The sequence below is a fragment of the Coturnix japonica genome, chromosome 24 (assembly GCF_054131305.1).
Source record: "Coturnix japonica strain WE chromosome 24, WE-NBRP24, whole genome shotgun sequence".
NCBI classification, from domain to species: Eukaryota; Metazoa; Chordata; class Aves; order Galliformes; family Phasianidae; genus Coturnix; species Coturnix japonica.
In genome coordinates this window covers 1,837,501-1,865,103 of record NC_140686.1, presented here as the reverse complement: position 1 = coordinate 1,865,103, position 27,603 = coordinate 1,837,501, and the positions used below count along the sequence as shown (strand labels likewise).

Sequence of the window (27,603 nt, the reverse complement as noted above, 5' to 3'; positions counted from 1 at the left end):
CCGGTGCTCTTTAACATCTTTATTAATGACATCGATGAGGGAATGGAGTGCACCCTCAGCAAGTTTGCTGATGACACCAAGCTGAGTGGTGCAGTCGATACGGTGGAGGGAACAGATGCCATTCAGAGGGACCTTGACAGGCTGGAAAGCTGGGCTCGGGTGAACCTAATGAGGTTCAACACGGCAAAGTGCAAGGTTTTGCACTTGGGCCGGAAGAACCCCAGGCACCTGTACAGGCTGGGAGGAGTTGTCCTTGAGAGCAGCTCGGCAGAAAAAGACCTAGGGGTCCTGATAGATGAGAAACTTAACATGAGCCAGCAGTGCGCTCTGGCAGCCCAGAAAGCAAATGGGATCCTGGGCTCCATCAGGAGAGGGGTGGTCAGCAGGGATAGGGAGGTGATCGTCCCTCTCTACTCTGCTCTTGTGAGGCCCCATCTGGAGTACTGTGTCCAGGTGTGGAGCCCTCAGTACAAAAAAGATATGGAGATTTTGGAAAGGGTCCAGAGGAGGGCCACAAAGATGATCAGGGGGCTGGAGCACCTCCCCTATGAGGACAGGCTGAGGGAGTTGGGTTTGTTCAGCCTGGAGAAGAGAAGGTTGTGGGGTGACCTCATTGCAGCCTTTCAGTACCTGAAGGGAACTTACTCCCAGGAAGGGAGTAAACTCTTCGAAAGGGCTGATAATAGCAGGACTAGGGGAAATGGTTTTAAGTTGAAGGAGGGAAGATTTAGGTTGGATGTTAGGGGAAAGTTCTTTACTAGAAGAGTGGTTAGGTCCTGGAACAGGCTGCCCAGTGAGGTTGTGGATGCCCCGTCCTTGGAGGTGTTCAAGGCCAGGTTGGACGGGGCCCTGGGCAACCTGATCTAGTAAATGTGTATGTTTGGTGGCCCTGCTAGGCAGGGGGGTTGGAACTACATGATCCTTGAGGTCCCTTCCAACCCGGGTAATTCTGTGATTCTGTGATTCTGTGAAACATCATCAGCAACCTTGATGAGGGGATAGTGACCACCCTCAGCAAGTCTGCTGATGACACGAAGTTGGGAGGATTGGCTGACATGCCTGAAGGCTGTGCTGCCATTCAGCGAGACCTGGACAGGCTGGAGAGCTGGGCAGTAAGAAACCGGATGAGGTTTAGCAAAAGCAAGTGTAGAGTCTTGCACCTAGGGAGGAATAATTACATGCACCGGTACAGGCTGGGGGAAGACCTGCTGGAGAGGAGCTCTGCTGAGAGGGACCTGGGCGTCCTGGTGGACAACAGATTGGCCATGAGCCAGCAGTGTGCCCTTGTAGCCAAGAAGGCCAATGACATCCTGGGGTGCATTAAAAAGAGCGTGTCCAGCAGGTCGAAGGAGGTGATCCTCCCCCTCTACTCTGCCCTATTAATGCCTCATCTGGAATATTGTGTCCAGTTCTGGGCTCCCCAGTACAAAAAAGACAGGGATCTCTTGGAGAGAGTCCAGCGGAGGGCCACGAAGATGGTGAAGGGCCTGGAGCATCTCCCCTATTAAGAAAGGAAATGCCTTGTCCAGAAGCAAGCAGTGGGCTGGAGAGGGCACCAAAACCAAACCCTGCTTGCACCTTTCCCTCTCCTCATTCCACATGCTGACATTTATTTTAAGAGCAAAAACAAGACTACAGTGAAGAAAGCTCCAGAACAACTCAGCTACTTTATTCACCCCCTTCTCTTTCCACTACAGAAGATTCTCAGAAAACCTCCAAGAGCCACCTTACTGCTCTGCTGACCCTTCTCTGGGATGCATCAGTGCGCTCAGAAATGACTGAGAGCAACACATGCACACAGACACACAGCAGATCCCTACACAACCACTTCTCCACTAGGAAACAGCATCAAAAAGCAGCTGGTGGGAAGAGTAGAAGTGGAAAGCGGGCATGGTGAGAGAAGTGCTTTGGGCAGCAAGGAAAGGCCATCTGAAGCTCCTGGGTTAAGTCCCTTCTGCAGAGGGTGTCGGTGATGCCGTCTCCTTTGCAAACTCTTCCTGCATGGAGAGAAGCATTGGTCTCCCTCATCCCCGGGCTCTCCAGCATTTTGAGGGTCTCTCCTGCTGGGGGTTTTCCCATGAGAAATGAGGCACCAGCCCTGAGAGAAACTCTTCCTGCAGGAGATGCACTCCTAGTAGCTACCTGTCCTGTGGACTGCAATGTTTAATGAGGACTGAGCTTTGCATGAAGTTCTTCTGGGAGTGTGAGGAGCTCTCTGCTAGGCACAAAGCCCTTCTCACACTCAAGGCTTCCTGCCATTTCAGCTCACTGGTGCAGACATTCTGGTAACACAGCAGATGGGATTCTCTGAGGGAGAGAAAAGACAAGTTCCCAGGCATCTCCCTGCATGCAGGCCTGGCCAAAATGTTCTAAAATGTCCGACAGAAGCTATGGTCTCTCTCCTGTGTGCATATGCTGGTGCAGCTTCAATTCAGAACTCCCTTTGAAGCTCTTACCACACTCAGGACACTCACAGGGTCTCTTTTTCCTGATGGATGCTCTGATGCAGTGTCAGCTCAGAACACCTTTTAAAGCTCTTCCCACACTCAGGACACTTATAGGGTCTCTCTCCTGTGTGCATGCACTGGTGCATCTTCAATTCAGAACGCCTTTTGAAGCTCTTCCCACACTCAGAGCACTTATATGGTCTCTCTCCTGTATGGATGCGCTGGTGGTGCTTCAAATCAGAACTGCTTATGAAGCACTTCCCACAATCAGAGCACTTATATGGTCTCTCTCCTGTATGGATGCGCTGGTGGTGCTTCAAATCAGAACTGCTTATGAAGCTCTTCTCACACTCAGAGCACTTATATGGTCTCTCTCCTGTGTGGACACGCTGGTGCACCTTCAGTTCAGAGATGCTTTTGAAGCTCTTCCCACACTCAGGACACTGAAAGGGTTTCTCTCCTGTATGGATGCGCTGGTGGAGCTTCAAATCAGAACTGCTTATGAAGCTATTCCCACAATCAGAGCACTTATATGGTCTCTCTCCTGTGTGGATGCGCTGGTGGCGCTTCAAATCAGAACTGCTTATGAAGCTCTTCTCACACTCAGAGCACTTATATGGTCTCTCTCCTGTGTGGACACGCTGGTGCATCTTCAATTCAGCACGCCTTTTGAAGCTCTTCCCACACTCAGGACATTTATATGGTCTCTCTCCTGTGTGGATGCGCTGGTGGAGCTTCAAATCAGAACTGCTTATGAAGCTCTTCCCACACTCAGAGCACTTGCAGGGTCTCTCTCCTGTGTGGATGCGCTGGTGGCGCTTCAAATAAGAACTGCTTATGAAGCTCTTCTCACACTCAGAGCACTTATATGGTCTCTCTCCTGTGTGGATGCGCTTGTGGAGCTTCAAATTAGAACTGTTTATGAAGCTCTTCTCACACTCAGAGCACTTGCAGGGTCTCTCTCCTGTGTGGATGCGCTGGTGGAGCTTCAAATTAGAACTGCTTATGAAGCTCTTCTCACACTCAGAGCACTTATATGGTCTCTCTCCTGTGTGGACACGCTGGTGCACCTTCAGTTCAGAGCTGTTTTTGAAGTTCTTCCCACACTCAGAGCACTTGCAGGGTCTCTCTCCTGTGTGAATGTGATGGTGGATGGTGAGGCTGGAACTGTTTTTGAAGCTCTTCCCACACTCAAGGCACTTATACGGTCGCTCTCCTGTGTGGACACGTTGGTGTATTTTGAGTTTAGAAATACCTTTCAAGCTCTTCCCACACTCAAGGCACTTGTACAGTCTCTCTCTTCTGTGGATACACTGGTGGGAAGTGAGGCTCCCACTGTCCGTAAAAGTCTTTCCACAGTCAGAGCACTCAAAGGCTCTCTCTCCTGTGTACATGCACTGCTGGCCAGTGGGGTGGAGTCTCCATTTCATGCTCTCTGCAGAATCACAGATCTCATAATGCCTCTTTGCTGAGTGCGTGCACTGGTGGCTAGTGATGCTGGAATCCAGTTTAAAGCTTTTCTCACACTCAGTGCATGGATTCTGCTTTTTCATCTGGCACACATCCTTGCTCCTGGTTTCCTCAGGCTGCTTTGGACCTATGTTGGAGTCCACTGGGTTCCTCAGTGTCATTCCCAGACGCTTTCCCAGGGGCTTCTTGATGTGCTCACCCTGACCTTGCTGCAGGACTTCCTGGACATCCCTTCTGATTTCTTCCACAGAGATGCGATTCTGCTGCATTTCCACTACACAATTTCTCTGCGGAACCTCCTTTGTATTTTTGATCCCATCAGCTGCTGGATGACAGAGGAAATGCAGCAATAGCACACGGTGCCCAAAATAAAACACAGGCAGAGAAGGCTCTTACAGCCCCAACATTCCCCTTCCCTCCACCACCTCACCTGGGCTGAGGTCTCCTGGCATGGCCTCAGGGCTACGCACATCTGGGATCCAGGGGTCTTCCCCTCGTTCAAGCAGGGAGATCAGCATGGGCTTGGGGGCTGGAAGTGGAGCTTCAGGGAGAGAAACAGGGAACAAGAGAGCATTTCCCTCATGCTGGCACAGTGCCTGTTCAACAGTTCCACTCTGTGCCCCTCCCCAAGGAGAAACCACCATTTATGTCTAAATGACACCGTGCCTACAGCTTCCCTTGGAGCAAAGAATGTTTTGACATCTCTGAACATTGTGAAGGGATATTTTTTCTTTCAAATTAACTTTACAACAGCTTATTTGTTTTCTTACAGTCTACCAGTGGTCAAGGCATCAAAATGTTGATGGCAATTGCATGGAAAATCCTCAATTCCATAGCAGTAACCAGGGATTCATCTGTGAGCTGGAGCTGGTGGCACCAAGCAACACACAACACAAGGGCTGGTTTTCTCCCTCCTGGCTGATGCCTGCTTGCCAGCACTGACTCTGTGGCTTAGATCAGAGTGCCGTGCATACTAATCCCTTCTGAAACTCATGCTTTTCAGTATCTCCTTTCTTGCTGGCACTGTGGTGTGAGTCAATATGTAGCTGCATGGTGTTTATTCAAGGCCCGGCTTGCAGAGGCTCATTCTGCACAGCCAAAGGTGCCCTAACGAGGAGGAAAGGCAAACAAGCTCTCACCCAGCGAGGCCACACACTGGTATGTCTCCAACATCACGTCCCGGTAGAGCTCTCGTTGCACAGGGTCCAGCAGCGCCCACTCCTCCCTGCTGAAATACACGGCCACCTCCTCAAAGCTCACGGGCTCCTGCAAGCAAAGAGGCTCCTTGCTGGGAACAGCCAAGGCCCAGGCAAGCAGCTCGCACAGGACAGAACCTCACACCCCAGCTGCTTTTCTGTCCCCAGCACACACACACTGGCTGAGGACACCTCCCTCTACCCCTGCATTCACATCCCTGGCCCCTTGGCCTCTCCTGCCTGCTTCCCCAACCCCTACCTCAACTGGATGTGCTGCGGCCATTTGCTGCTCTCCTGCAGGCTGGGATGATCACGGCTGGAAGGCAGAAGTTGAACTGGAGCCTGCAGAGAGAAGAGAAATGGCAGGGGAGCTGTGAGGGAATGCAGCAGTCCCAGTTCCAGCTCAGCCCTTCTGCAGGGCACTGCCCAGCCTTGCAGAGGAAGACAATGAGCTGCAGCACAGGAAACAATCTGGCTCAAAGAGATGAACCGTCACAAAGCTGTCTCAGACTGGGAGGCTCAAACAACTGGTAGCTGACACTTAGTTCAACAGCTGAGACTGAGAGGGGACTTAAGACAAAGCACGGCAAGGAGGCAGTCATCTTACCCCAAAAGAGGGAGCAGCCCAAGTGCCCCTCCAGCTCTGCTGCACAGCAGCGGGCTGCACCACAGGACCTGCCCTCGAGCAGGGCTGTTTCTGCAGCTCACACCTGCACAGAGATCCCTTGCAGCTTGACATCAAGACTCCTTCTCAATACAGATCTTCTGTAAGACACCCATGGTTACTTTGGAGCTTTCATGTATTCTCTAAGGTTCTGTCTTAGAGGGACTGTGCACGTATGATTCCTTCCACACAAAGCCTTGACCAAGCTTGGGACTAGGAGAGGATCCAGCCACATCCTAGCTCCTTACCTCTGTGGTCTGAAGACATGAGAAAAAAAGGGGAACTACTCTGAGCCTCGTGACTCAATGGGAGGGCCTCCTGTAGGTGTGTGCGTAACCCTACCCTCCATGCAGTAAATAACCAAGTGTATCCAGCCACCTCCGATCCTGCTGTGTCACTGTTAAATCACTACAGCATATCCCTATTATATCAACAAATATAGTCCTGCTTCTCCCTTAGGAGTGTATGCTGTGTTTGGATCCACTTGTGACCAATGGGCAAAGTCTGCAGGATGGCAAGAAGGGAAACAAACCGATGACAAGAGACATGAAGCACGTCCCAAATTCTTCTGTGAATGTTCTCGTGGCGACTGCTGTAGTTGAGCAGAAAGCAGAGGTCACTGGGGGCAGTAATAGGACGCAAAATGGGAAAAGTGTTATCAGCATCGTGTCGGGTTTGGAAGTGACATATGAAGCAAAAGAGAACTGCACCGGTCCTCCCAGAATCAAAAGCGACTGATATTCCACAATATTTCTGCTGCACTACGTGGTGCAAGTTGTGCAGGTAATGCTTATTCACACAATAAACGAAGACCTCCCTGAGTCGCCTACAATCCTTTAGGCCACACATCCTCCACCTGTAGGGTTTGGCTCCAAACAGATGCAAAACTGCACCCATAGCACTAATTAAAGGCACTGCCTCTACACAGTTAAGGCAAACAGAGGCAGCAGAATGACGGCTTATTGCCTGCCCTAACAGAAATACTGTTAGAAAATGGTATGGCCATCCAACCATCCAGCAGGAGGTGCAGAAAAGCACCTGGTTCATGGAAGAACACCGTGAATGCAGCCCCCAACACTCAAACACAGCAAGCCTGCTGGAGCACCACCTCCACAGATCCGTGAGGGAACACCTGGTGGCAAATGGATTAAATCCTCTGGCAGATGTCCGTACATCCTCTCAGGAGTGGAAGTAGCCCTGGGCTTGCTGAAATCAAGCAAGCCCTCAGAAAAGGGTTGGGAAAAGTACTCTGTAAAGGTGACTGATGTAGTTCTCAAAACCACCTACTGCTGATGTTACCTAAAAGTGGTGATGGCTCACATTCCTCGGGTAAGGAAGTGCAAAACGGCGAGGAGTTAAACACAACTTACTTAAGGCTTACTTAAACACAACAATAAATCAACAAAACATCCAACCACATGGAGATTATTTTTCCATCTCCTGAGAAGAGAGAGTATCTGACAGCACTGCAGCCAAACCAGCCTGTGACGGTCACAGCCACCACCAGCCGATGCTGTGCTGGGAATTTTAACTGAACCGTGAAGGCAACTTATCGAATAGCAGCAGTGCTAAACAGAACAATTAAGGCAATAAACAACCACGTGGTTACAACAGCCTTGTTAAGCAGTTGTTAGAGCACTCCAGGACACCTGCATGATATCAATAAATTCATTCCTCCCTCCCTCTTCAGCCGAGCACGCAGACTGCGCTCACTGCCAGGGGACGCTCTCAGCAGCGCGTGCCCTTTGCAGAAGGCACCTGGGCTGTGCTTTACTGACCTGCTGCTGCTCGGCCGTGTTCTCAACGCGTGCTCCAGTCAGCCCACAGGCTGCCAGCTTCTCATCGTCTGTTCCAGAGCCCAGTGCCGGAGCTGCTGCAGATGCTGAACGTGCTCAGGGCCCGCAGCTGTGTGCTCAGGGCATCTGCAGCTGCCGGGACAGCCTGAACAAAAGCCTTGCCAGGGCTTTGCACAACCCCAGCTGAGCCATCAGGCAAGCGCTCAGCAAACAAAAGGTAACGCCATTTCAAGGGTCGCCAGAGGCACGTGTTGCCCGCAGGGTCCCCAAAGAGAAGCTGGGGGCTGCCGGGGAGGAGGAGCAGGGCGAGTGCAAATTTCCACTTGGAGGCTTCACATTAAGACACTCCAAAGGAGGCATCGGGGGGTTTAAAGCTTCCATCAATCCACGCGTGCACAGCTGCAGAGCGAGGCCGTCTCGTGTCTCCCGTGGCCCAGAGGAAGAACTGCAGCCCCAGCTGCGCTGTGTTACAGAGATCCAACCGGGCAGCAGAGCACGCTGACCTCCTCTGCTCCCTTCCTCACTGTCCCAGCTCCCAGCCCGTTCCCGTGCCCCTCGGAGCCCAGCCCGGGCTGCATGAACTGCCGCCCTGGTTGCAGCCCGTCTGGGCCAGCAAACCTGCTGCGCTGAGCGGGAGCTGGAGCCGGGACCAGGGTCCCGCCTGGGGTACGGCAGTGCGGGTTCCGCCCCGTCCGGGGCCGCTCCCCGCTCCTCTCCCGGTGCTGCTGGCAGGGGGCAGGAAGCGTGCGCTCCTCTGCACGAGCCACGAAGGGCACCTACCTTGGGTGCGGAGCAGGCTGCTCCCAGCTCTGGTGCAGGTAGCCGGGCTCCTCGGAGTCGCGTAGAGCAGAGGACGCCGAGTGCCCTCAGCCCGGAGCTGGCCGCAGGACGGCCTTGGTGCACCTCCTGCCACCGCGGTGCTGCCCGGATGGCTTCCAGACAGGCTCTCGCCTCTTCCGCACAGGCTCAGGAAGGCAGGAATTCCCACAACGATCACGCCCAGAGCTCGTTTTCATGGCACATCTGCCCCCGGGGGATGGCGAAGGGAAGGGATGCGGGGGAGGAGGGAGGGAGGAATGGGGGCTGTGTTTTGTTACGCTAATGAAGCATCGCTTTCTGCCGGCTCTCTTTGCTTCCTTCGGTGGGGACATTCGCACACCCTTGTCATCAGGCATCCCTCCCTTGCTGTCCTGGCGTTCCTTTCACTCCTCTCCCCCACGAGTATGTCCCAGCAAGAGGCAATCTCCGGTACAGCACCAGAGGACATTCTGTGTTGAACAGAACTCTTGCAATGGAACCGAGCTGTGGGTAGGAGCTTTACCCAGAAGCTGCTGTAAGAATACGACTTTCCCCAGATCCTTGTCTAAGGGTCCTAATAAGTCTTCTGTGCAGCGATACCTTGCGGTTCTGTGTGGGTTTGTGGTCCGTATGGCTGGCCATACCTACCCTTGAGTTGCACCGGGCAGTGTACTTGGGGGTGACCTCACTGGAAGAAAAGCAGTGTGCAAACTGCAATGGGAAATTGCATTTAGGAAAGCAGGATATTGAGGTTCGTTTTCTGGTGGATATGGGTGCTTCTTACTACCCATAGATGGTTTTGTAACAGTAGTAGATGCTACTGCCCAATGGGAAAAGGTTTCCTTTTTTGGATTAATTAAACATAAGCTAAGAAAACAAGCAGGAATACAGAAATTCTTGTACCTGCCAGGTTACTCTGGCAAGAAATTGAATAAAACTGGAGCTAAGAGTGCAACGATATTGACTGATTAAAAACTGTAACTCTGGCTTTAACACAAACTGGGCAAAACAATGTTGTACCCCCAGGAGTTACAGCAATCTCAAATATGATACACTTAGTGGTGTGGGCATCAGGGCCAAAAATGAAGCCCTAAATAGAAGTTAAAAGCAAGAGCTTGCCTAGTCAGCGTAAAGCGGTGCCCTTTGAGGGTATGGGACTGTAGAAGGATAAAAGAAATAATAGGTAACTTTTTGGAGTTTGGATTCCAATTTTGATAGCAAGTGCTGTAGTTTGGTACAAGACTTGAGGGCAAGTACTAGAATAGTTGAATGGATACACTCAGTGGTGGCAAATCCATGCACTTTATTAACCAAGTTAAGGAACAAAAAGATTAAGTTTACCTTCTGGATTTGAGGGATGTCTCTTCTGCCTGGTTTGGCCAAAGGAAGCCTAAGGTTATTTGCCTTTGAAAAGGAAAGCCCTGATATGGGGAGAAGAGTCTCAGTTAACCTGGACAGTGTTACCCAGGGTTGTGAGAACAGCTGAATGATGGTCAACTCATGAGCCTGAGATCTGGGATCCTCCATCCTAGGGTGGAACTTTACTGCAGCACGTGGCTGCCACAGCAACAAAAGGACTGTGTACAATAGACTGAGAGTTTGCTGAGTTTCTTGGTTTACAGAAAGCACAAATAACTCAACAGCAAGTGACATATTTGGGAAATGAGATTACAGCTGGACTTTGAACCTTAAGGACTGCCAGGAAAAAAGTCATCTGCCAAACCCCTGAGCTGCAAATTGCCAAGGAAGTGAGTAAGGGATGGCCAGGGTGCCTGAGGGCGGTGGCTGCACTGGTACTTGTGGGAATACAAGAAAAGCTGTTCAGAGCAGCAGCTGTGGAGCAAGATAAACAGCATGAGAACCAAGGACACCTCTGCAAGGAGAAGAAGGGTCTCAGAGCTCTGATTGGATACGTGCCTGCATGGACAGTTGAAAAGGGTTCTGTAGAATGCTTTGTTGACATGTAAAGGTGTTTGGGAAAGTTGTAAGGGCGGACGGGAAAGTTAGAAAATAACAACTTGTGAAGGTCTATAAGGGATGTGAGAACTTGTAATAAACGATTTGGATCGTTCACATCTGAGTCCGTGCCTCAAACGCTGCAAATGTGGTGCTGATAGGTTGATGGTTGGACTTGTTCTTAGAGGTATTTCCAACCGTAATGATTTTTTTATTCTATGAGGTTTAAGGACTCCAAGACAGTATCAGTGAATACTTCATTCATGGCTTGAAAGCTGAAGCTTGAAGCTGCTGAGGTTGAATGAGGAAGAGTATGTCCTTTGATCTGAAAAACTGATTGAAAACTGATCTTGAACAGACTTTCTCAACAGGATACTCTTTGGTTGGGACAAATACAGAGGAGTGTATTTGTGATTTTTCTTGCGCAGGGTCAGTGATCAGTGTCTGCACAACAGTTTTAGGAAACAAGAAAAGAGAAACAAAAAAAACTGCACGGGACCTAAGTAAAATGAATTCTTAATGACTGACTGTGCTAGTGAAACATATTGAGTAGCTTGAAGCTTAAGACAAAGGAGTTAATTGCTTTGTTGTATGTGACTATATGAAGGGTTGCTGTGAAGAAGAATAGTAAACTTGTTATATGGCAAACAGGCTATGAACTAGTGGTTGTATCAGTTAGGAAGATTCGTGTTAGTTACTGCCTTTGAGTAGTAAAGCTTGCAGAGTTTGGGAAGAATAGGTTGGAAAAGCTACAGAATTTTCATCAGTAACAGCTTAGACATATATTGGGGTTAGTCTAGTTATGGATTTTATTGCTGTAAGACATGAGGGATGGGCAAAATGACTTGTTCCTAGTCCCTCCCAGTGCTGTTATTCTGTGCTGCTTGTGTGTTTTCAGAAATCTATGTATTACTTACCATTGTGCCTTTGTTCTTTAGTTGTCATTAGTTGTGGCAAGGGTGACAGCCCTTTCTTCACTCTGTTTCCTTACTGTAGAATTAGGAAATTTACAAAGAGGAAAAAACGTGAATAGTCAGGAATATTTTGGAAAGTGTTTCCACTGTTAGACACTTCAGAATTTCTCAGAAATTCTGCATCCCAGCTGTAAAGAAAAGGCTTGTGCATAATTTCAAAGGGTTGAGAATACTTAATCCTGAAATTGTTTATTGGTTTTTTACTCTGTTTTGGCCTTGTACTTTGTCTCCAGTAGTATGTAGTTGGCACTCAGAAGTAATTTGATTCAGCTTGTCCTTCTGCACTGTTTGCTTTCTGTTCCGTTGTGCTGCTTTGCCTGTGGAGTCCTCTAGTCTGAGATCTGTTGTCTCACCTTGCCTGAATTCTGCCTCAACTGAATAGACATAGATTCAAAACCTGTGTTGCATTATTTTCTGGTTTCAGAAGTGTCCAGTCTTTTACTAGATAGACTTTCCTGGTTTTGAGTAACTTGCAAAACTGATAGTATTCCTGCCTGCTTCCCAAGAGTCTCTGTTTTTCAGACAAGGTTATGTTAACAAATCCATGAAACCCCAATAGAAATTCTGGACTCTTTGCTGTGTGTCTACTTGCATCTTCTGCTTTCTGCCCTTGTCTTTGTGATGTCTTCGTTTTGCACATCCTCTTTATTTGTCTTACTTGAGTAAATGAATCCATCTGTCACAATCTTCTCACCTGGATGTCTGAAAGTTCTCTTCCCGGCAGGGGATTTATTTCACTGTTTACCTCTTAACTTTTGTCCTTCCATTTCCTTCTCTGTTACTTTGGTTTTATTTGCTGCAACGCTTCCTCCTCTTTATTTTCAGGAGTACTTCTAATCTCTTAACATGAACTGTTTGTTCCTGTACTTCAGGTTCTCTTCAAAGATTTTTTCCATATCTCTTCTTTGACTTTGATTAATGTTAACTGTTGAGATTTTTCTGGATATATTCCCAAGACTCAGTCTGAGGTTTAAAATCCATCCAGTAGTACTACTGAATTCAAGTCTGCAATTCAGAATTGCATCGTTTGTAGAGCAGGGCCTTTTTAGAATTGAATTCAGTGGGATGTGAACAGAAGACTCAGGGCAGCAGGGTCTGTTTTAGTTGGATAAGGCTTTTGGTTAACTTTTCTCATTCCTGTAGATATGGATTTATCTTGTTTCATCTACACGCAAAACTTTGTAGTGTAATCAGTTACATAAAAATACATTCTCTTCCCTTCCTGTGTTTCTAGTTCTGTCTTAGTAATTTTCTTGGAATGTGTTAGCACAGTCCTGCTTCATGTAGTTCCTGTCCTTGTTTTTCTGTTCCTCCTGCTTTCCCTAGTCCTGTTCTGATAACCTCAGAAGTACTCTCTGTTCTTCTTAATTTCTACATGCCTAAATAGAATTGTCTCCTCAACACCAAACCTGAAATGTTTTTGTGTTATCTTAGCAGCCCAAAAGTAAATACCAGGTTAGTTTTTATGAGAATTTCCTTTTCAGTGTCAGAATCTGAGCTTGGTTTACCAGAAGAGCTCAGGAAAACTAATGTTTATTAAAAATCAGTGTATTCTGTAACTCCACCACGTTCGGCATGGTGCAGTTTAGGTTCAATGGAATACAGTATTCTCCTGAAGCTTTGAGATGTTTGTCTTTTTGATTAATGGAAATGGTGGAAAGCATTGTACTTGAATTGCAGGTGTTGTGCTTCTTCCAAGGATTATGAAAATCAGCTGTATTGTCTGGTGCCTTGGGAAAAATACAGCAGGAATTGAAAAGTCCTGCCAGGTTTCATGCTTTTGTTTTGCATGTGGTAGTATTGAGCTATTAAGAAAGACTTCAGATGTTGTGCGGTACAGCTCGTATTTCCTATCTGCTTAAAGGGAGAAGCAAAGTCTTTGATACTGCTACAGCTGTTGGATGTGAAGCTTTAATTAAAAAGTTCTTTGCTTTGTTTGGTAGCAATAGCTAAATATCCTGTTGAAGGAAATGTAACTTTTTTTAATCAGGGGTGATTAAATTCTTATGATCACGTTAGCAGATGTTTTGAGACAGATCTTAAACGAAAGTTTTAACAGTCATATCTGTTTTCATTGCTTACATGTCCATTACCAGTACTTGTGGGTCTGTTTAACATGTTTTTCTTTGCTCCGTGTAATTATTATTTTTTCAACAAAATAACAGTACTTTGTGCTTTTACTGTGCATTCTGCTATTATCTTATTGTAAAACATGGGACCCCATTGTAATGCATCTATGAGGGCTGCTCTGAAAGTAATGCCTCCTATTTTATTATGTCAGCCCATGACATCAGAGGCAGATGTTAGTGGGATGGCAGTAGAGGTTGAACCTCCCCGCCAGTATTCCATTACATTTTATTACTGTGCAATGAAAGCTTTGCTTCTATCATAAGCATGTATCCTTCTCAGTGTCTAGCTTCAGCAGTAGAGGTTTTCACAGAGCTCTGAGAGCAGAGCTACACTTTAAAACTGGTGAGTCTGCCCCATGGGTTGGAAGTGATAAGCTTGGCTTTTGTTTGTAACTTTGTGACAGCTGCTCAAGAGTGGGGTTATTCTCATGTGTGCATTAACAGATAGCTTATTACCTGCTGGTGAAGATTAGTTAAGCATCCATAAATGTTGACGGTTTTTGTCATCACCAGGCATAATGTTAGGATTTAAATGCATTCCCAAAGTGGAAAACGCTCATGAAGATTTCTGTTTGATTGTTTTCAGAGTTGTGGGTTATACTGCTTTCTTTTAATGGGCTTGCTATGACAAATATAAAGCCTGTTCTTTTCAGCCTTTAGTTTACTAGCTATTAACAACAGAATATTTACAGTGAAAAAGATCTAAGGGGATAAACACATTATATTTTAGCACCTCAACATTTGCAAAAAATAAATGGACAAAACCACCTCCCTTCCCACTACAGCACTTATCTGGCAGAACTGGTTGGATTGCTTCTGTTCTCTTAGCTCTTGGGGCTGTTGTTTTGCCACTCATAGAACTGCTTCCCATGAGTTTATGTTGTGTTTGCACTGGAGGGGTTGAGAAGCAGCTGAAACTGTCAGCTTCATTCTTGTCCTGCATCCCACTGAATGTGAGCTGTGTATGAACTCAATAAGCAAATACGATTTTTGGTATTGCATTAAGTATATTCCTGTGCTGTGCTCTGGTGGTATGTAACTGTTCAGGCTTTGACATTATTAATGGAAGCATGCCTGACTTCAGCATGTGCAAGGCTTAATCATGAGCATCTAACCCATCTTTTAACAATGAGGCAGAGTTCAAGTAGATTTGCAGGTGATCAGTTGTGCAAGACAAAACTGAATTCCTTCTTTGATAGAACGACCAATTCCTTTTTTCCTCCAGACAAAGAGAAGAGATGTAGTCCCATATGTCATACTTCACTTGTGCTCTTGAGGCTGTGCCAGACAGTAAACAGCTAATTCATGTAAAAGAGATGATCGTTGCGAGAGTTGGTGTTTACTGAAGGAAACAACTGCTTGTGGTTCTTTTTTTTATTTAGGGCAACCACCTCAAAAGCCATAAGCAACAACAAAAATTCCTGCAGGAGTGATTGGAACGAGAAATGTTGGCAATAAGGGGATTTTCCAAGGGCTCAAATTGAGGGCTAGTCTTGCACTGTTTGCAGTAATGACCTTGGCACCAAAAACTCATTGGGATTTTCTTATGAGAATTTGTGGTGTGTTGTCAGTAGGTGACAACTGAGGAAATGCATGTGCAGCAGAATACATGCGTTTGGGACATGGTACAGATACAGAAAAACCAGTGAGACTGGGCATGTCAAGGCCAATAACAACCCTCCTGGGAGACAGTAGAAATCCTTACTGTTGCAGCATGGATAACTGGAGAGAAGTGAACAGGAGAGTGGAAGATGTATAGGGAAAGATATTCTGTGGAGAATAAGCTGCAATTAAGGCATTGTACAATGTTCTTCCAGCTGGAATATTACTTGCAGTTCTGGCTACTGTATTCAAGAAACATTGATTGAAGCTGCTTGGAATTCAATGAAGGGAATATTATGGGAATAAAGAGCCTGTTATGAAAGGACAGTAGAGAAGTTTTTCAGTCTGTGGATAAGATCTAATGGCTGGATAAAATAAATGTAAATGAATGGAAAAGCTCTTGCCTCTTAAGGTGGGATCCTGGAAGAGACTCTGTGGTCATTTGTCCAGTGTGTTTTCCCCCAACTCTTTCTGTACAGGGAGTGATATTGTTTAAACCTACCTTTATAAACGAATCAGTTGGGTATCTTACATGAGTTATTGCCTTTGTTTATAAACAGTATTGGACAGTATTGATTTATGTAATTGGAAATGAAAAATCATCATTATGAAGATTTTGTTTGGGACCTGAGCAAGGTCAGTTGAGCTCCCAACACACTGTGGAAGAAAACTTGTTTTTATTCTTGTGAATTATTTTTTTAATCTCTAATGTCATTCTGGGAACACTGTTACATCCCTAAAAGGCAGCAGCATATTTAAATTATCCCAGTAATGAATAATTATATACAGTAATGAATAATAATAGTTTCATTATAAGTGTTAAAATTTTCACTGATAGTTTAAAAAAAGGAAATGCTATTTATCAGATGTCAAAAACAGGATAATTTACCAAATGCAGAAATTTAGGATTTAGTGAAATTAATTCAGAATATTGGTGGCCTGTATTTGACTCCTGCATAGTTTGCAAGGTTCTTGCACATAAAAACTAGTTTTGTGGTATTTTTGCTTCTAATTCTACCCTCTTGTTAGCAATTTGTGGGTCAGGCTGGGTCACATCACACTTCATTTCAGTTTTCAGTTTCTTCTTACTTCATCTACTTTTATTCCTCCATCATACAGGTAGGTAGGGCAGTCGATATATGAATCATTGTGGAGATGACTGTTCCTGTAACATTTGAAAGAAAAAATTGTTTTTTGATCAAGCGTTCCCAGTAAAAGATAAATAATTCTATGTGAACCAAAAAACTCTGAGTAACTAGTGAAATAAGTTGACCTTTTTCTTTCCAGTTTTGCAGGTAGGAAGACAAACCTGATGAGCTGAATGAGTTTTCTGTTTAGCTGCTGTGTCTGAAATAAAACTAGTTCATAGACTGCATGCAATTTCAGTTATTCATTGGTGGGGTATTTCTTGTTTTGCTTGTAGTTGCCTTGTGGTCACCGGTGTGAAGAGATTTGCCATTCAGGTGATTGTCCTCTGAACTGCAGCCAGAAGGTTAAACTCAAGTGTCCTTGTAAGCGACTGAAAAAGGTAAGTTTTGAAGTTGCAGTTCTGAGAGTGACACATTTTCTTTGTATGTTCCTAGGCTTGTGTACATGGATTGTCTCTGGTCAAGACTGGAATAGAATCAGTTACTTGAGCAGAGCAGCAACAGCAGCTGAAAGTCTGGGTGGAACAATCAAAATATTCACTAAGGAAAATAAAATTCATTGTAGAAAATGTTAGCTCCCAGATTTGCAATACCTTTCTCTTCAAGCACACTTCAATTTTTGTAGTTCCATTAGGAAAATAATCAGATGATCTGGAGTGATTTAAGAAGTCAAAGCACATTTTCCTCATTAGGAACCGAGAAGTTTATGATTACATAGATTGGAACAGTCACAGATGTTTTGAATTCCTAATTGATGGTTGTCTGAGGCCCTTAAAGCAAACAGAGGCATCAGCATCCTTAGCTTTCAGCAGAGATAAAGGACAAAGCTTATAGCTATCAAGTATGATGAGGGGAAAACCAGAGGCTGCTGTGACCTCTTGACAAGTGTTAACTTAATGAAAAATTCACTATCTGGCTTGAACAAAGCATGCTTAAATTATTTTCAAGACCCGGTTAACTTCTGAGCTTTCCACACAGATGCAGTTTCCCCAGAGTTCTTAGCTTCTCCAAGAAATGTCTTCAGAAATCTCAGATCTTGCAGGGCGCACATTCAAGAGAAAGGATGGTAATGCCCAGAGTACATGCTTCAAATTGAGCAGTCTCTGCTTAGAAATAACTACTTTGTTTATTTGTAAGTTGAAATGTTGACTTCTGCTGAGGATAAATTATTTGGTTGTGACTAAGTGCTCTTACTAATTTCAGTTTTTCTTACTCTACTGTGTTCAGTAAAATCAATAATATCATTAGTTGCGTGTATACTTCTGCTTCTTGTTCCTTAAGATATAGGTTTACAGTTGGACTTGATGATCTTTGAGGTCTTGTTTCTTATGCCAGACTTAATTGAATAAGGAAGATGGGTATTTCCATGATAGCTCTCTTACATCTAGTTGTTGCTGTCCCTAATTTTCGTACTGTTTTTGGAAAACTGAAATGTGTCATCATCTTCTGCTGAGTTCTGACGCTGTATAGCTATTTCAGACCAGTTCAGATTTTATTGTCCCAGAGTTCCGGGATGTCTTCAGTGATTATGTGGATGTCCAACTGAAATGTGGTAGCAAGAAGCAATGAAATTAATGTTTAGGATGCTCACTTTTCACTTCTACAGTGGCCTGAAATGGAACATTCCAGATCTGCTATTCTGAAAGTTTTATGGTCCTTAAATATGATGACGGTTACTTTTTTTCCCCCCCTCAATCTTGTAAATTTGATTTTAATAAGGTGGAAAGGTTGTTATGAGTTAATTATATAATTAATAAAAATTAATTCTTATATGATGACAGCCCACTTATTTAAATAGCCACGAAGTTGTCCTTCTGATTCCTAGTGAAATGGTGTTTCCCTTCAGAAAGAGAAGAAAACACTATCCCCACCTTAAATATCATCTCACTGTTTCCAGGTCAAGCCCCAAATCCATGCTCTCTTTTGTACAGAGAGCTACAGTGTAGAGGCTAAATGATGGTAGAACCAATAAGCCACTGATAATTGGACTGTGTATTAGTTGCAGCTAATCTGACTGCAGAAATATGACTCGTTTCTGTAGTATGAAAGATGATGTCTTTTAACGTTTGCTTTATGCATCTGCCCTTGCCTGAGATTGTAATTAGGTTATCTTTGATTCCAGAAGGTCCTTATGCATATTTGCTTGGAGCTGCATACTTACAGCAGATAGTGTACTTCTTTCTTAGCTTGGATAGGATAGTGTACCTGTATATTTAGTCTTCTGTGCCTGCAGCCTGTGATCTTGAAGATAAGGAGAAACAGAATTGAGTACCTAATATTTGCAGTTGAATTCTCCTCTACCAGTCTTCTGTCTGTGTATACTACTGGTGAAGTTGGGGGTTGACAGGACACGTATTCCAAGCTGCTCTGTAAATATGCCTCATCTGAACCATCACAATTAATATCAAATGTAGGAGCTCATAATATGAGTGCAAAACAGGAGGATTTTTTCTTCCTTTTCTGGTGTTGAAGTTAACTGTTGCATCATGAGGCTATGCATGTAAACATGCAAGGTCGTATAAACCACTTGAATTTGTAACCCACAACTTGTAGTGGACCATATTCTTAACCATCTAGGCAGGTGGTTTATCTTAGCGTGCTGGAATTGCTCTGAAGAAGTTAGTTTTTGGATTTTGCTGTATGCTATGAAAATTGTTCTGCATATTGTCAGAAAGCATGAAAACCAGAATAGCTTCTGGCTATGTTACTGTGCTTTCCTGACAAAATTCTTCATAGGCTAGTAGTATAGATTATAAGATTATAACTTTCTCTCTGTGCTGGTATTCTGTTTTGGTTTTGTTGGTGGTTTTTTTTGGGTTTTTTTGTTTTTGTTTTTGTTTTTTGTTGTTTGTTTGTTTGTTCTTTGGTTGTTTTTTTTTGGGGGGGAGGGGGTTGTTTTTTGGTTTTTTTTTGGCCTTCAATGTAAGGGGGAGGAAGGAGAAGGAAGTAGGGGAGATCTTCCCATGACCAGACCTTGCCCTGTAGTTTCAGCCAGTTTAGAGAATTGATACGAAGTTTCAGAAGAGTTACTTATTAGTTACTTTGCATGGTATCTTTTGTAACAGTTCACAAGGTTATATTGCTTTGTCTTAAATAAACAAGTGAAAAAAAAGGCAAGAAAAATTAAACTGAACCACTTGATTTATTCTTGATTCAGTTTAGCTTATCAGAGAGAAGGAAAATAGAAAAGGATGCTTGAATACAGTTACAGTTTCAAATAATATTTATTTATTAGCTTCATTCTGTAAATATACCGAATAAAATTGTTTTACAATTTTCCCAACAAAATGAACGTTATAATTAAATTTTTATATAGGGAAGTGAATTACAAACAATTCAATTTATACTTAACAGGAAGTACAGTGCAGCAAGATACAAGAAGGCCAAGTTTCACTGGAGTGTGATGTGTTATGCAAGGAAATGAAACGGAAGGCGTCTGAGGTGGTGTATCCATTTTAGTTATGTTATCTTCATTGCCTTGAGAAAAGTTGGAAAAAACAGGCAGATCGTTATTTTTTCAAGACAGTAATAGCAAGAAATGCAGTGTAACTCAGCGTACAGTTTAATTGCACATTTAATTTTTGGACTATTGAATCTGGCTTATTGCTGAGAATTGCACTACTTGTAGATAGTGTCAACTCACTTGATGAAACACTGTGTTAAGGTAATGCTCTATTACCTCTTTATTTTTAATGTACATTGGAACTGGAGATTTCCTCTTCAGCCAAGAAGTGCTAATCAATGATAATAAAATCATTACTGCTAGTGAGAGCTATAGAAGCACTTCATTTAGGCCTTACTTTTACTTTGAAGGTTAGCAAAGTGTTATCTTGTGTGTTCCTGTCACACAGTATTAGGTGACTGCCACAATTACAGAGAGCTTTCAGCAACTGCATGTGCTTTTCAGCCCATTGTAAACATGGATGCTCTCCAATAATTTTGTTTGAAGTAAAGAAACTGCTGCATAATCTCACCTAAAGAGACAGAATATCCACATTGTTTTTCTAGGCCTTTTATGGAAACATGAGTAAGTGGTGCATGAGCTGGTTAACTTTTATCAACTTAGTAGTATATGTAATATACTGATATATATAATTTAAATATTCAACCCAAAACCTCATTCTGTAAAAGCTACATCTGTCTGTTTCTGCTCAGAATTTCAGGATTGTCAGGCAAGTTCTAAGACGTACTCTGTAAATTAAATTCTACACCTTTGCAATCAGCTTGAACACCAAGACTCTTGGAATATACTTCTAGAAAAACCAGCAGTAACAAATCATTCTAGTGAAGTGTGGAAGTGAGTTTATTGGGCATGGAGTGCATTGAAGGGGGGTGAATTCATAGAAGTCTGCATCAACAAAGGAGCACATTTCAGTGGGGTGCAGCATCAGCTGCAGTTTCACTTCAGCAGATAATATTTCCTAGTTTTTATCTGTACCATTGAATTCAACTGGGAAAATATTCTAATGCATCAAGCAAATAACTACAGGTTCCTGTGAGCATAGGAAGTTCCGCACAAACGTGTGCAGGAATCTTACACAAATATGACAACAGCAGCGTACAAAAGAAGCTACATTCTGTGTTCACGGGCCGATTTCTCTTTTGGAACTGATGTTCTGCCATTAGATGGCAGTGAAATACCAGGAGGGATAGGGCTGCAGTTTTTGCAAACCAAACTTTCCTATTTCAGGTATTCATGACTAAAAAGACCTTTGTGTGTTTTTCTGATGAGACACTCTGACATTGTCTAGGTGAAATGAAATTGTTAGTGATATTTCATATATGGTTTAACAGTTTAAAAAAAAAATAATCTGAAAATCCACAAATGTAACTGCTTGCACAGAGCACGCTCTTTGAGCTGCGGTGTTCTTAAGCATGAGCTGGTGTGCCTTCTGCTTAGTCTTCGACAGCTCTTAAGTTGTAGACTGATTGGAACAAATTCCATCTGTGCATACCTTACTTAGTTAATTACCATTTTTACTGTGCCAAATGTGATACCTAAATATATATATATACATATATAGACTGATTATTGAGATCAAGATGGTTTTAAACTTCAAGTTGTCAATCATATCATTACATCTTAGGGCATTCTATTACTCTGAGATCTAATTTTACTAAGGTAGTGTTAAGTGGCTGCAGAGTTGGAGGTCCAAGAAACATGTACAAGCAGCAGATACGCATACACTGACCCAGCACGCTGGTACTGCCGTCACTGTAGTGATGCCTGACTGAGGGAATTTCAGAGATAGAGCTGGTGTCTTAATGTTTGATGGCTTTGCTGCATCTATATGCCTTTTTGTGTAATGAAAAATACTATTTGGCACTTTCACTGTCTTCAGGATTTTGTGTCCTGTCAATCACCTGCTTTTTACCTGATGAATCCAAGTTAAACATCTCTTAGCAGCTTCCCCTGGGAAACCGACTTTAAGGGCAGGGGTATAGAACAGAGCTGGCAGCTCTTTAAGGACACCCTTCTGAGAGCACAGTGGCTCTCCATCCCCCTGCAGAAGAAGTCAAGCAGGGAAGGCAGGCAGCTATCATGGATGTGCAAGGACCTGCAGCTTAAACTTGAGGGAAAAGAGGGAAATGTTCAGAAAGTGGAAGCAGTGTTGTATAGCCTGGGAGGAATACAGAGCTGTTGTCCATGTGTGAAGAGACAGGATTAGGAAAGTCAAGGCACAGATGGAGCTGAACTTGGCAAGGGGAGTGAAAGATAACAAGAAGGGCTTCTGCAGGTACATAGGCTGTTCAGTGGATTAGGAATTGGTTGGCTGGATGCAGCCAAAAGGTTATGATCAACGGTTCTGTGTCTGGGTGGAGGCTGGTCGCAAGTGGTGTCCCTTAGGGGTTGGTCTTGAGACAGGTGCTCTTCAACATCTTCATCAATGACAGACAGTGGCATCGAGTGCACCCTCAGCAAGTTTGCAGATGTCACCAAACTGAGTGGTGCTGTCAATACATTGGAAGGAAGGGAAGCCATCCAGAGGGACCTGGACAGGCTGGAGAAGTGGGCCCATGGAAACCTAATGAGGTTCAATAAGGCCAAGTACAGCGTGCTGCACTCGGGTTGGGGCGATCCCAGATATTTGTACAAACTGGGGGAAGATCTCCTTGAGAGATGACCTGTGGAGAGGGACTTGGGGGTCCTGGTGAACGAGAAGCTGGACATGAGCCAGCAGTGTGTGCTTGCAGCACAGAAGGCCAATTGTGTTCTGGGCTGCATTTAAAAAGGGGTGGCCAGCAAGGAGAGCGAGATGCCCTCTACTTGGCTCTTGTGAGGCCCCATCTGGAGTACTGCATCCAGGCCTGGGGCCACCAGCACAAGAAGGGGGGGGGTTAGGATAGATATTAGAAGGAAGTTTTTTACACAGAGGGTGCTGATGTGCTGGAACAGGTTGCCCAGAGAGGTTGTGGTTGTTCCATTCCAGGAGGCATTCAAGGCCAGGCTGGATGTGGCTCTGGGCAGCCTGGTCTGGTGGTTGGCGACCGTGCATACAGCAGTGGGATTGAAACTCCATGGTCATTGTGGTCCTTTTCAACCCAGGCCATTCTGTGATTCAGGACCCAGTCCATCCCACTGTTCTTTATGTATGTTAGGCGTTGCATTCTTTAGTTATTGTAGGATGAAAATAATGCAGGAACTGTGATTCAGATGCATTGTATGTTTATGTTTTAATATTTTCTGTGCCATTCTTTTTCCTTTAAGTTTCTGGCATTTAATTCGCTGTCTTGAATGCTATGTAACAGTTCTGTAGAGTGATCAGTTGTAGTTCCAGGTTTTATTTTTCATAAAACTTTCTGATGGTGAAGCAAATGTAATTGCATTGACAGTTTCCATTACGACAAGAGCAGTAGAACAATATGAGTATGCATTATCCAATATGTCATTTGGTACAAAAGTGGAGATTTCCTTTTGCTCTAGCAGTCAGGGCATATTTAACTACTTGGAATGAAGTGTGTGAGTGTAAATTACATACATATATAAGGATTTACCCGTCAGTGTACAGCGTGCTGAATTGAGGACTGAGTTACTGAAAGCTCAGAGTGACTTTATTAAAGAATTTTCCCTGGTATTAATGAATATATATATTTATATTTTCCCCAGGTTTTATATTTGTCATTTGAATTTTCCAGTTAGTCAGAAGTTTAGTTTTATAACATGGTAGCGTCTCTTATGTTCCATGTTTTTCAAACATGAATTGATAGAGGTTTTTCACAGAATGTTTTAGAATCTGAGTAAGCTCACAGCTCACTTGGTGAAGGTTTTGCTCGCTTTTCTGAGAACTGTTCTATAAATTATGGCTCTGTAAGATAATAGTTTTACCTGCTTTTACAACAGTTACTTATCACTTTGTATGTCTGGACAGATAAAAGAGGCAGAAGCCAAAGCTGTTATTGAAGAGGAGAAACGAAGACAACAGGTATCAAACTTAATTCTTCTTCCCCCCCAACCTCGTTGTGTTAATAAATCACTTGATGCACGTGCAGCCCAATCTGTATACTTTGTATAGTGTTTCTCCCAGTTACTGCTTTCAGCTGTTATGTTGTCCTTAGGTATGTGCCATGGGTGATCTACAGTGGTTAAAAGCAAGTATATTTTCTCTTAACAGTTCTCATATCTGTGGGCAAAATAGTAATCATTTGATGTCGCATTAGAATAACTGTATAATGTATACATATATTTAAATACAAAATACTTCTGATTTTTATCCATCATTTTATAATTCCTTAAATTCACAGAATTACTAAGTAGCCTCTGTAAGGTTGAATTACTGAGTGAAACTTCTTACTTACTCCCCTTCGTGAGAGTGAAGAAACCTAAATTGGTCTCTGTCCTTCAAGGTCTGGTGGGAGTGGGAAATTTTTTTGTCATTGCTGGCTCTGGTGAATGTGTGTTGTCAGCACTGTAATCCAAGAAGCTTCTGTGCCAGCTGCGTGGAAATACTATCACTAATCTTGTTTCAGAAATTAACCGTAAGCTTGGTTGCTGGTGACAGCTAACTCAGGTTTATCATTTGGGCGCTGCAGCCTCAATGCACTCCTTCCAACAGGCTTGTATGCCTGAGACAGAGCACAGACCCCCCCGGTTGTACACCCCCCATCGGACCCCCCCCCACATTAGATCCCCCTCCATTGTATCCCCCCCCCCATTGAATCCCCCCGCCCTCCATTGTATCCCCCCGTTGTACCCCCCCCCCCCCCCCCCCCCCCTCCCCCACTGAACCCCCCCCATCGGACCCCCACCCCATTAGATCCCCCCTATTGGACCCCCCCGGTCTATCCCCCCCCTATTGGACCCCGCCGTTCGATCCCCCCCCATCGGACCCCCCCGGTCCCGGTCCGTCCCCACTCACCGCTTCCTCCTACGCGGCTGCCAACACCTCCGCACTTTACGGCGACGCTGTCGCAAAAGCGCCGCACCCCGCTGCGCTTTACGGCGCGCCGCGAACTGCAACTCCCAGCATCCCCCGCGCTGCGCCGCGTTACGTCTCTCCGGGGACTGCAACTCCCAGCGTCCCCCGCGCGGCGCAGGCGCAGAGCGCGCGGTGTGAAAAAGGCGGGAAGGCGTTGGGCGGGAGGTGAGGTGAAGCAAAATGGCGGCGGGGCCGGGAAGGGCCTTGGGGCGGGATGGGCGCCATTGGGCCTCGTTATAGCGGGATAACGGTGTTATTCTGGGACGTGGAGTGAGAGAGACCGGGCGGTCAGGGGGGATTTGAGGGGAAATAGTGAGGAAATGATGCTCAAAGGGCGTGTGTTCCCCTCAGGTGAGCGGCGCCATGGGCAAAAGGAGGAGCAGCCAGGTGACAGGTAATGACTTAAAATGGCCTCAAAATGGCCAAAAAATGGGCTTAAAATGGTCTCAAAATGTCCTCCAATGGGCCTCCAAGCGGTCTCAAAATGGCCACCAAATGGCCTCCAAGCAGCCGCAAAATGGCCTCAAAATGGCCACCAAATGGTCACAAAATGGTTTCCAAAGGGACTCAAAATGGCCACAAAATGGCGTCCAAGCAGCTGCTGTTCCTCTTGCAGGTGTTGACCACCATGATGGCCCCAATGTCAAAGTCAGGGCAGGACTGAGGGGAGACAACAAGGGGGGGGACGACTATAGTGGGGACAACAATATGGTGGACAGCAAGGGGGGGGACATCAATGGAGGGGGCACAAATGGAGGGGACACCAATATGGGGGACAGCAATATGGTGGGCAGCAATATGGTGGACAGCAATATGGAGGACACTAATGGGGGGGACACTAATATGGGGGAGAGCAAGGGGGGGGACATCAATGGAGGGTATACTAATAGAGGGGACACCAATGAGGGGGGAAACAATGGAGGGGACACCAATATGGTGGACAGCAAGGGGGGGGACATGATTGGATGGGGCACCAATGGGGAGGACAACAATAGAGGGGACACCAAGGGGGGGGGACACCAATATGGCAAACACCAATATGGCAGACACCAATATGGTGGACACCAATGGAGGGGACAAAAATGGAGGGGACAGGGACACCAAGGGGAGGGACAGCAAGGGAGGGGACACCAGTATGGTGGACACCAATATGGCAGACACTAATGGAGTGGATACCAAGGGGGAGGACATCAATAGAGGGGACACCAAGGGGGGGGATACTAATATGGGGGGCACCGAGGAAGAGGAAACCAATGGAGGGGGCAGCAATATGGGGGACACCAATGAGGGGGACATCAATGGAGGGGACATCAAGGAGAGGGACAGAAATGGGGGGGACACCAATAGAGGGGGCAGCAATGAGGGGTATGTAAGTGGAGGGGACACTAATATGGGGGACACCAAGGGGGGAGACAGCAATATGGGGGACAGCAATGGGGGAGACATAAATGGGGGGGACACCAATATGGAGGACATCAGTATGGGGGCCATGATTGGAGGCGACGCTCTGGACTCCCCACCCCCCAGCTCCCCACAGCTATGGGGTAAGGAGCACACAGGTTATGGGGGGGGTTGTTCCAGGATGGGATGGATGGCTGCGAGCAGCAGGAAGACCAGAACAGCCCTGATATGGGAGACCTGCAGCCCCATAGTGACCCACAGCCCCATAGCACCCCACAGCTCCCCACAGCCCCATAGTGACACTGATGGGGGCACAGAATGCATTGAGGCCACCAAAGAGCCATTGGAGGGGGAGTGGGCAGCCAAAGCGGAGCCCACTTGTGGGGCAGAGCGTGAGGAGCGCTATGGGGCTGGCACTGTGGGGCTGCCCCACATCTCAGCACCAGAGCACAGTGGGGTGCCAGGGGGGGACACCAAGCTGCTGCAGGTAATGCCAGAGTACTATGAGAACCCATAGGGAACAGCCCCATAGCACTCCACTGCAACCCACATTGTCCCACTTCACCCCATAGAGCTCCAGTTCACCCCAGTTTACCCCCCATTCCACTCTAGATTGCCCCAATTTACCCCAGTTCACCCCAAATCACTCCAACTTACCCCAGTTCACCCCAGTTCTCCGCCATTAACCCCCAAATCACCCAAATTCATCCCAGTCCCCCCCTAAGTCACCCCCAGATCCCCCAATCCTCCCCAATTTCCCCCCATTCACCCCAATTCATCCCAGTCCTCCTTCAGGTCACTCTCATATCCCCCAGTCCCCCTCAATTTGCCCCCATTCACCCCAAATCATCTCAGTTCCCCCCCCAAGTCACTCTCAGATCCCCCCAGTTCACCCCATTTCATCCCAGTTCCCCCCAGTTCAGCCCTTGGTGCCCCAGTTCAGCCCAGTTCCCCCCCATTCACCCCCAAATCATCCCAAGTCACACCAATTCCCCCCCAAGTCACTCTTAGATCCCCCCAATGCCCCCCAATTCACCCCCATTCACCCCAGTCCCCCCCCAAGTCACTCTCATATCCCCCAATCCCCCCCCATTCACCCCCATTCACCCCAGTTCATCCCAGTTCCCCCCAGTTCATCCCCTGTTGCCCCAGTTGCCCCCATTTCACCCCATTTCCCCCCCAGCCCCCCACCCCCTCCCAGCCTGCAGCCCCTCTGTGCCCTGTGGACGCCGATGGGGACCCGGCCTCACCCAGCTGCACCCCCAGGTCGGATCCCCCTCCCCCCACCAGAACCCAGAGCTCATTTTGGGCTTAAAAAGCCCCGGATTGGTGCCATTTTCACCCCCTTTGACCCCCAGGAATGAGGTGGCACCACGTGAGGATGCGTCTGCGGTGCTGGGGGGGCTGATCCTCGAGCTGTCCAACCTCAAGTGAGTGCTGGGGGGGGTTAGGGTTAGTGTCCCATTGGCACTTATGGGGTCTCGCTGTCCCCTATGGGGTCTCACTGTCCCCTGTGTGGTCTCACTATCCCCTATGGGCTCTCATTATCCCCTATGGGGTCTCATTGGTCTTTATGGGGTCTCATTGTCCCTGCAGCCGCCGTGT

General features: G+C 46.0%; 2 protein-coding genes and 2 long non-coding RNA genes across 4 annotated transcripts in view; 2 read left to right on the top strand and 2 right to left on the bottom strand.

Annotated features, from left to right (window-relative positions):
* Positions 1-1,648: 1,648 nt before the first annotated feature.
* LOC146756963 (uncharacterized) lies at positions 1,649-13,937 on the bottom strand. Its single transcript, XM_085523283.1, has 4 exons — positions 13,887-13,937; positions 5,057-5,183; positions 4,348-4,458; positions 1,649-4,242 (listed from the first exon to the last, which is right to left on the bottom strand). Exons 1-4 carry the CDS (start codon positions 13,935-13,937, stop codon positions 2,471-2,473), a joined length of 2,061 nt encoding a protein of 686 aa, XP_085379409.1. The 3' UTR covers positions 1,649-2,470.
* Positions 13,938-16,432: 2,495 nt separating this feature from the next.
* LOC146756962 (uncharacterized) lies at positions 16,433-23,670 on the top strand. The gene is made up of 2 exons (XR_014937005.1): positions 16,433-16,560; positions 23,551-23,670. It is a non-coding gene; the product is annotated as an uncharacterized LOC146756962 (long non-coding RNA).
* On the bottom strand, positions 19,386-24,272 carry LOC146756961 (uncharacterized). Its single transcript, XR_014936993.1, has 2 exons — positions 23,978-24,272; positions 19,386-19,657 (listed from the first exon to the last, which is right to left on the bottom strand). It is a non-coding gene; the product is annotated as an uncharacterized LOC146756961 (long non-coding RNA).
* Positions 24,273-27,280: 3,008 nt separating this feature from the next.
* The window catches only part of LOC146756960 (uncharacterized), a 9,786-nt gene continuing 9,463 nt past the window's right edge, over positions 27,281-27,603 (top strand). Inside the window, exon 1 of the transcript XR_014936963.1 lies at positions 27,281-27,428. The gene's annotated coding sequence lies outside the window, so the exon portion shown is untranslated. The remainder of the gene's footprint in view (positions 27,429-27,603) is intronic.